This window comes from Homarus americanus, unplaced genomic scaffold (assembly GCF_018991925.1).
Source record: "Homarus americanus isolate GMGI-L3 unplaced genomic scaffold, GMGI_Hamer_2.0 scaffold56009, whole genome shotgun sequence".
In the NCBI taxonomy this organism is placed as follows: Eukaryota; Metazoa; Arthropoda; class Malacostraca; order Decapoda; family Nephropidae; genus Homarus; species Homarus americanus.
In genome coordinates, this window is record NW_024739542.1 from 4,435,822 (window position 1) to 4,444,948 (window position 9,127).

General features: G+C 39.9%; 1 protein-coding gene across 1 annotated transcript; it reads left to right on the forward strand.

Moving 5' to 3' along the window:
- The first annotated feature begins 357 nt into the window (after window positions 1–357).
- On the forward strand, window positions 358–8,904 carry LOC121874890. The gene is made up of 3 exons (XM_042379212.1): window positions 358–522; window positions 7,106–7,315; window positions 8,072–8,904. The coding sequence occupies exons 1-3, from the start codon at window positions 383–385 to the stop codon at window positions 8,514–8,516; spliced, it is 795 nt and encodes a 264-aa protein (XP_042235146.1). The 5' UTR covers window positions 358–382; the 3' UTR covers window positions 8,517–8,904.
- The last annotated feature ends 223 nt before the right edge of the window (window positions 8,905–9,127 follow it).

Genomic DNA, 9,127 nt, shown 5'->3' on the forward strand with positions numbered 1-9,127 from the left:
AGTCACAGAGGTAGATTATGATCTGCGCCTTAAAAAAAAAAAATAATCCGGCCACGCAGGGTGTAACTCAAAGTATAGCCCCCAAAATCCCCAAGATGATATCGTAGAAAAAATACTGCAATTTATTTAGCAAGATTTTCCAGTAAATAGTATAAGTCAATTAGGGTAGCCATATGCAAAGGGCAGAGAGTATTTGACACATTTGAAAATCGCGCAAATTATCTAAGTCCTTCCACCGATCATGCTCAGGGAACCTTATATAAATATTTCACATGATGAATCCCAAGGGAAAGGGGAAGATGGGAAATAAAGGAGGAAACGTGGGAAAGGCTGGAAAGTGGAAGAACACGACGAAAGTGAAAGCGGGGTTGAGAGGAGTGAAATGGGGGTGATGGTGGCACACCCCCTTCCCACCACCCCCTGGCCTGGATCAGCTCTTAGGCAGCGGGTGCGTCGTCTCTCGCCAGTCACACAGAGAAGCTCGTCGAGACAAGTCGTGGATCCTACTGCTCTACTAGCCAGGTACCGGCGAGAGAAATCTGGACTCTGGAATGCTTCCGGGATTCTTTTGCGACCCGACCCGGAGACTCTGCCACCCGTCTTTCATTGCTCGCCCTCAATACCCCGAAGTCAAGCCTGACTCATGTTAGGGGTTACTGCTGTTGTTCTTAACTACGATTTGCAAATATTTTATGTTGCTAAAACCATGCATTAACTTTTTTTGCAAAAACAATGACGACTTCTGAAAGTATTTCGAAAGTGGCACAAGTGGGCGAGAAAGTGGCGGTGTGAGCAGATTCCCGGAGAAGGTCCCGTTGTTGTCATGCAAGTACGACTGAATCCACCTTAACAAATGATTTAATAGAGGGTCTAGATTTATTACAGTATATCAGGAAAGGTAAGCATAATATGATGTACTTAATCTCATTGGCATTCTACCAGATTAGAGTAGCAATAGATTTATTGTAGTTTTAAAACGAGTGACGTTTAAGGCGTTGATAGATGATATCGTGATGTACTTGTGATAAAGTTGATGAGTACGAGTTAAGTAGAATCAACATGATAGATATTTACCGTGATATTACAGGTAAAACAGATATTACAATGTGGACGAGCTAATTCAACACTGATGTATAGGACAACGACAAAGACTTTATAATGATATAGAGGGACGCACTGTTACTTACACAGTGAGAGATACGGTGACAAAACGGAACTAAGCAGACAATGGAGGAGATTTTTACTAATGTAAGTGGAACGATGGGGTGAGGATTTCGGGCTAACCTGAAATAATTGGTTATTGTGATGTATAATTAGGTCATCACAATACTGGCGGTACATCAAAATACACACTGGCACAGTAATGTTACTAGTTGATTTGTTTCGCAATATTACCATTTTAAGCAGCAGCAGTGCCGTGAATTAAGTGAATAATTAGATTGAATCTTAGAGCAATAGTTAGGATGACTCAAGTTAGTTACCTAGATGTTCAGTTTAATTTTGACGGAGATGGTGAAACAAGTTTATTGATGTTCATAATGCGATCGTAAAGTGTGTTGAGCATAATGCATTTATTCTTGTCTATGTGAAAAAATATCAGTCGCAATATAATTCAAGCAATGTATCGCTAAATATACCTTACACGGGGAATTATTTCCTCATGGGACCAGCTGCCTTCAGAGAGCTCTCGAGGGTTGAGGTAGGGGAGCATTGTGGCCAGGGAAAGCTGTCTAGAGGCCGACCAGCTCAACCAGCATCTAGAAAGCACGAAATCAGGTCTCACCGTTGCCGGTTCCAGTACTATGGAATAAATGATTTTAATTCGTGCGTACTGGTGTGACAGTACCATCTGACCTAAGAGACAATACCATCAGGCCTGAGAGACAATACACCTGGCCTGAGACACAATACATCTTGCCTGTAAATACAGTTCGAAGCGTTTTCGAGGTACTTTTACACATTTGTTAATGATAAATATTAGTTTATTTTTTACCTCACATGACGTAGATTATGTTATTTTGATCCAGGTCTCCAGTTGCAGTATTCAGGAAAGAGTTGCACCAAATTAAGTATGAAACGTTGAAGACGTAGGATTCAGTCTTCGTTCAAGACCTACATATCAAAGGTAGCATTATTGGCTCTCGGTCCTTTGTATATCAGGGCAAAATTTCCCTTTAGAGATACGCCCAGTGTGACTGGGTCATCACCTCCGCTCTCCCTCCCCATCACTTCAGTTGTCAACAACTCTTCCACTGCTTCTGGCACACTTAACATGTTGATGAGATTCAGTCTACCCCCGTAACCTGTTTCAAACTATACTATACGCCAGCTACTCTCCTTCCTGCCATCAATACGTGGGTTAAACTCTACACTTGTGAACTTCACTTCTTCGTACATGTATAATATAATGTGCATAGACACCACCCATATTTCTCCTCCGAAATATTCGAAATCTAAAACATAATTTACGAGTTTAAATCGTCCCTTTAATTTAGTATAAACAGTAAAGAAACCCGTCCTTATATTATAGATGTAATCACTCTCCACTATAATTACGCTTCTCTCTTCCAATAATTAATCTTTGTGGTACTTCGTGATGACGTGTCAAGAAAGTATTCGGGAACGCTCTGTGTAGGACACAATAACCATATCTTATATAGACTCTTGTCAATGTTGCTATAGTATGCGGTCTACCGAGCTGGAGTTGTGTCTCCCATGATATTTTCACTGTAGCATCCATTAACCTAACCGCGGTTAGGTTAGGTTAATATATATTCATTAAGTTAGGTTCGGTTAGGTTGGATTAATAGTAACACCCACTTGTCCATGTTACTCTTTATCGTGATGTTTGTAACGTAAACACATTAGAGGCTTCGTTTAGTTTTTACCAGTGTTAGATTTAGGCGCAAGATAGGTAAACATCTTCAACAACTCGACCACGCTGGGTAGCTTCAAATATAGATAATATAGATTGGACGGATATATGAGCGATAGGGGTGGGTGTAAACGGGACTGCCCAGTATGGGCCAATAGGCCCGCTGCAGTTTCCTCCATTCTTACGTTCTTATGTTAATAAGCAAGTCATTTTTTTTTATTGTATCCCCTCTGATTTCTCAACTTTCTATTGATAGTAAGAACCAAATTCCTCCAATCTGTTTATAGTCATAATTTTACACTAAATTTAATTACTTTGCGCATTTCAATATCCAGCATTATCCTTCCAAATCCTAAGAATAATTCTCATAATTCTGTCATGATAAAAAAAATGAGGCAAGTGCCTTTTCACAACAAAGTTTCTCTCGGTCTTATGAAAGTTACTGTAACATGTGTTTTCCCTGCTAGCTACCCACTGCTACATCCCAAGACTTGCCAGTATTAACTTTGTGCCCTAATTTGATATCGCTCACAGTTGTAATCTGAGCTCGCTCGAGGAAAGGTCACGGCTAATTAGCTCCCGGGGATTACCAGACAGAGTATCATGTCAAGTGCTAGCTGGGAACAGCTGTGTGCCTCTCTGACGGCTGACCTTGAGAAAGTTAAGGGCGAAAATTTGTTGTAGAAGGAAGTGATTGCTAGAGTGAAGGAAGATGATGCGAGATGAGGAGAGTCTGTGAAGGCAACGACACAGACCAGTGGAAGGTAATGAAGAAAGGGGCGACAAGGCGGGTGGTGGAAAAGGCCAATAAAGCAGCTAAGTGTACAAACTATTTTAGTCCTTTGGAGAAGGACAGTTATTGCAAGTTAATATCGGTCCCATTCATTGACAACTGGGACCACTTTTAAGGCATAAGGGACTGTATGCAAGGGATGGGATGCAGTTATCTAAGGACGGGGTGGCAACCCTGGCTGGAACCCTGGCTGGATCTCTCGAGAGGGCAAATGTCTTTCAACTGCTAGGGGAACATAAGAGTACGGAGGTCGAGGAGGCTGCAGTGTGCACGGGAATACATAACGAAAGGTTACATAGGAATCGTGCAAGGAATGGCGATAAAGCTAAAATTAGTCAGAGAAATAAAACCAAAATGCAACTCAGATCACGATTAACTTAAATGTCTACTACGCGAACAGTTAAAGTATGAGAAATAAAATGGATGAAACCATTGATATGTACTGAAAAAAATCGATGTAATAGCATTTACCGAAAAATGGATTAACTTAGACTCACGTGGGTTACCTGTTGAATACCAAATTAAAGGTTATAAATTACTTCATACTGATAGGAAGATTAGGAAAGAAGGTGGGGTAGCAGTCTATGTCAGGGATAATTTGATGTGTGGAATCAACAAAGGAAATTAAAACTGAAGTGAATATAGAAACAATTTGGATAGAATAACCGATGGTAGGGAAAAATTAATCATAGGAGTAATATATAAACCTCCTTATCTTGATAAAGTTAATGAGCAACTTATTTGGGATAGAATATAAGGAGGGCATCCAGAGACAGCAAACTCTGTATAGAAGGCGACTTTAACTTTATTCAAATAGATTGGACTGATTTTATTGATAACTCAAAATGAGAAGATTTTCTTGAAACAGTTCAGGACTATATCCTAAGTCAACTTACCGCCGAACCCACCCGGGGAAATAATATACTAGATTTAGTTCTGTCAAACAGAGAAAACCTCATTAGTAATGTCGATGTAGGGAACGAACTAGCTAACCGCAATCACAAAAAAGTGATATTCAAAATAGGACTTTGTGTCAGTCACAAGGAAAATTCCATTAAAGTCCCAGATTTCCGAAGGACAAACTTTAATGGGTTGAAAAGACAGATGAGAGAAGGAGTGTTTCGTTTGGCGGTGAACTACATGACCTCGCGAGAGAGTGTAAATAACGGGACATAACTCAATGTGCCCACAGAGGATGATATCACTCTACCAGGTGACCTGGTATGGGGTTGACAAGTACCGTATCAATTTAAATAATGAGTTACTTAATGCACAAAGGCAGATTATATCATACAGAAAACTCAAATCAAGTAACAATGACCTCAAATGGATAAATAATTATTTAAAGAATATTATTGGGCAAATAAAGGCTATAGGTACGAGAATCAATCGTGAAACAAGTCACCAAACATCATCATTAGCTCGAATACGTTGGATAGCTTCCAATATAGGCTGGACGGATATATGAGCTATAGGGGTTGGGTGTAGACCGGCCAATAGGCCCGTTGCAGTTTCCTCCATTCTTATGTTTTTATTTTTATAAAGTATTGACCAGTAGGGTCAAGACCGATATGAAAAAAGCAAGGAGGAAGAATGAAGTAAAAGTAGCATGAGAAGTGAAGACAAACCCTTAGGGATTTTTCCAAAGGGGGTACTATAGTATGCGGTCCACCGAGCTGGAAGCGGTCTACCGGGATATTTACATTGTAGCGTTTATTAACCCAACCTAACCTAACTTAATATAATATATCTTAACCTAACCTAATATATCTTAACATAACCTAACATAACCTAACTTAATCTAATATATCTTAACCTAACCTAACCTAACTTAATCTAACATATCTTAACCTAAGCTAACCTAACTTAATCTATCTTAACCTCACCTAACTTAACCTAGGTTAGGTTAATGGAAGCTACAGTGTAAATACCCCGGTAGACACAACTCTAGCTCGGTAGACCACATACTAAAGTAGCACCAGCTCGGTAGACCCACAACGGGCCCTGGGGGGCGAAAAAATAGGAGTAATTTTTTAAATTTAAATAAGAGAAAAAGACAATCTACACCACGAAGATGCCGGAATCCCAGCCTTTTAAAGTGCGACAGATTGTATGAGGATGGAAACAGAGAAACGGGCAGAGCATTCCACAGTTTGGCTCTGTGAGGAAAGAAGGATGTACTATAACGGGTTATTCTAGTGTGACCGACATCCACAGAGAAAAGGTGGGCACCGCGGGCAAGACGTGTGTTACGAACCCACGGCCTTGCCGGCGGTACACAGGATGCCAAATCCACCGAACATGGATCGTTAAAGTATCTATAAGAGAGAGAGAGAGAGAGTGAAGCAACATTGCGGCGAAGAGAAAGGGAAGAGCGATTTTCAACTAAAGGAGGAGAGTTAACAATACGAAATGCCTTTGATTCCACCCTATCTAACAGTTGGACAGATGAAGAACCACCCCAGATATGAGAGCAGTACTCCAAATTAGGACGAATGAATCCCTTATATACTTAAAGCAACTGTTCAGGATTGAAGTAGCTACGGCATATGTATAGCATTCCCAGCTTTCGGGAAGCAGCTTTAGCAATGTCGAGGATGTGTGGCTTCTATGACATATAAGAGGTAATGGTGAGGCCTTGCATGTCTTCCTAAGCGATGCATGATTTTTTTCATAATGATTATTTCACACATATCATTCCATCTCCTTCCACCGTCTCTACATCCTTTTCATTATAAAAAAGAATATATCTGCTTGTTTCCCAACTAAACTGAATTTCTAATTGATGACAATCGTTTTATCTTCAGCTCGAAGTTCAAAAGATTATTATTTTTTTCTAATATAAACGAACTGTCAGATGTTTCTATAGAAAGCAAAGAAGACGTCCAAGAATATCAGTGTCACTTCCTGCCACGTGTAAATGAGTCAATTGACGAATCTGTTTATTAAATATACGGTATGTTTTTGTGGTCCCAAAAAATTTCCTGTTCATAATGATCGCTTTGTCTGTTTGGTTGTGTATTATTTCGTGTCCGGCCCATAACTTCTTAACCAGTTAAGGAAATCATATGATTTATTTTTACAAGTCTGTCTTCAAAGAATGATGTGTAGTTTACAATCTTCACGACGGTGTGCCACAGGTCGAGGAAAAAGTGGTCTCACCCGTGACCGACCCCCTGTTCCGGAAACATCAGAAGGTTACCTTGACTTTTTAAATATAATTTTATGTGGGTAAGAAGAAAGTTAAAAACCGGAATGATTTAGTGTATAAATATTGGTCCAGCGTGTCTGCTGTCCAATGACCCCAGGCACTGGCGGGAGAATGTGACAAGACAAGACCCCTATCATCACACTTCACATGTTCAGGCATAAAGTATAATAAACGATTGCATTCAATGATACGGTTGACTAAAATGTGACATATTTTTTTTCCACAGAATGTTGCGAGTGTGTGTAGTGTTGGCGTTGCTGGTGGTGATGGTGATGGGACAGGGACGGGAGCTCATCAGACCTGATCCAAAAGCTTGCAAAAACCGTATTAAGCACGCTGCCACCTTCAGGAACGGCCACTATTACTTCTTCTCGTGGCTCCACGGACCCACGCAGAAGCACGAGCGTGATTGGCTGGACGCCAGGAACATCTGCAGGTATGTCAACAACTCACCTTGGCAACGGTCATCACCCAACTCTTTAACCAAAAAATCTTATGAAAGGGCGATTGCAGAACATAAAATGATGTCAATAAATGATACGATAACTTATATCACAGAGTAAAATAGATTAAAATTTAGTACAATGAATGACATACTCAGATAATGAATGTGTTGCATTATTACCTAAGTATAACGACTTCAATGATGTAACAAGATTGTTTTATCCTGCTAACACAAACGACAAAAGGAATAAACACAAACCTTGTAGTTGTAATTTCATTACTGCGCTTCAACAACGAAGATCTTTGAAGAAATTACATTTCCTGGAGTCATCGGTCGTTATAGCAATTAAATGCAATACATTTCCCTAAACCGCCATTGATATGGACTACAATTAGTGATTTGTTTGCTATGAAAGTCCTCGCAATAATCATTGGAATAACATACAATAGAAAATAATCCAAATCCTTTGGCAATGACACCTGGAAATACAACATTCTTCTCTGCTTAAGGTTCTGAGTAATGTTATCTTTAAAATAGAGATGTGATCCTACAGCTTACTGTATAATGCAGTAATACTTTCCTAGTCTGCTTGGCTAATACAGTGAATTTTAAAGTAAAAATATTATATTCACAGTGGAATCTAGCATGTAGAGTGTAGTGCCTTAACTCTTCTTATCCAGTAATATATTATTAGAAAGGTTACGTAATCTTAGATGATAATAATATGGTTTAAATTGTCTCCACCAGGAAACATTGTCAGGATTTGGTAAGCATAGAGACCCAGGAAGAAAACACCTTCGTGAAAAATGCACTTGGAGAAGGAAACGTCAAGTACATCTGGACCTCTGGTCGTAAATGCAACTTTGACGGGTGCGACAGACCAGACCTCAAGCCTACAATCATCAACGGCTGGTTCTGGTCCGGCTCCAATGGCCGCATCCCCCCCACCAACTCCACCTTCGGCTGGAATGGCGACTGGTCTCGCACTGGAGGTGGTAACCAGCCTCAGCCAGATAACCGTGAGTTTGGGGAAAACGGAACTGATGAGGCCTGCATTGCCATCCTGAACAACTTCTACAACGATGGAATTGTATGGCACGACGTAGCATGCCACCACGTCAAGCCTTGGATATGCGAGGACTCCGAAGAGCTCCTCGGATTTGCCCGTTCCTTAGACCGTAGCATTCCCTGAAGTGGCTTTTTCAGTAAAAGTTGCCTTCCCTGTTTCTTCCTTGCTGCTGTAAACTAATACATGCATATATACACATACACTGTCATATGTATACACATGCACTCTGCACTCAGAAGGATAATAAACATATCAGTTATTAGGTCTGTACTACAAGGCGACTGCAGATACACTCACGCCAGCAATCACCATTATGTAAGTCTCCTCTTCCTACAGTACTTTATATTTCCTTATTATTTAATCTTGTTAAAGATCATATTTAAATGGATGATTGATCTAAAAAGCAATAATCGGCTGGACCCGGTTCAACCTCTGTGGTGTACATAGGACTTTTAAATTAATAATTTTGACCTGTCTGTATGTCTGAATAAACCATTTATTTATAAAAAAATCATATCCATTCATATCACTTCTATTTTTCGCAATAAAAATATTAAATATTGCGCTAAACACAAAGATATTACTTTGTTCAATGACGCGAATTCTAAGATATATCCACATTTCCCAAGGGTAAGTGAACGTATTGGAATCGTTTCTTGATTTTATGGATTCGAAAAGCAAAACAACTGTTTCTTTAACAGAAGAAGCCATTTGCAAGCTTCATTATGAGACCT

Coding starts and splice junctions, on each gene's coding strand:
- LOC121874890 (XM_042379212.1), top strand. CDS start 383: ATGGGGGTGATGGTGGCACACCCCCTTCCCACCACCCCCTGGCCTGGA. Junction 523..7,105: donor CCTACTGCTCTACTAGCCAG/GTACCGGCGAGA, acceptor TTTTTTCCACAG/AATGTTGCGAGTGTGTGTAG. Junction 7,316..8,071: donor GACGCCAGGAACATCTGCAG/GTATGTCAACAA, acceptor TGTCTCCACCAG/GAAACATTGTCAGGATTTGG.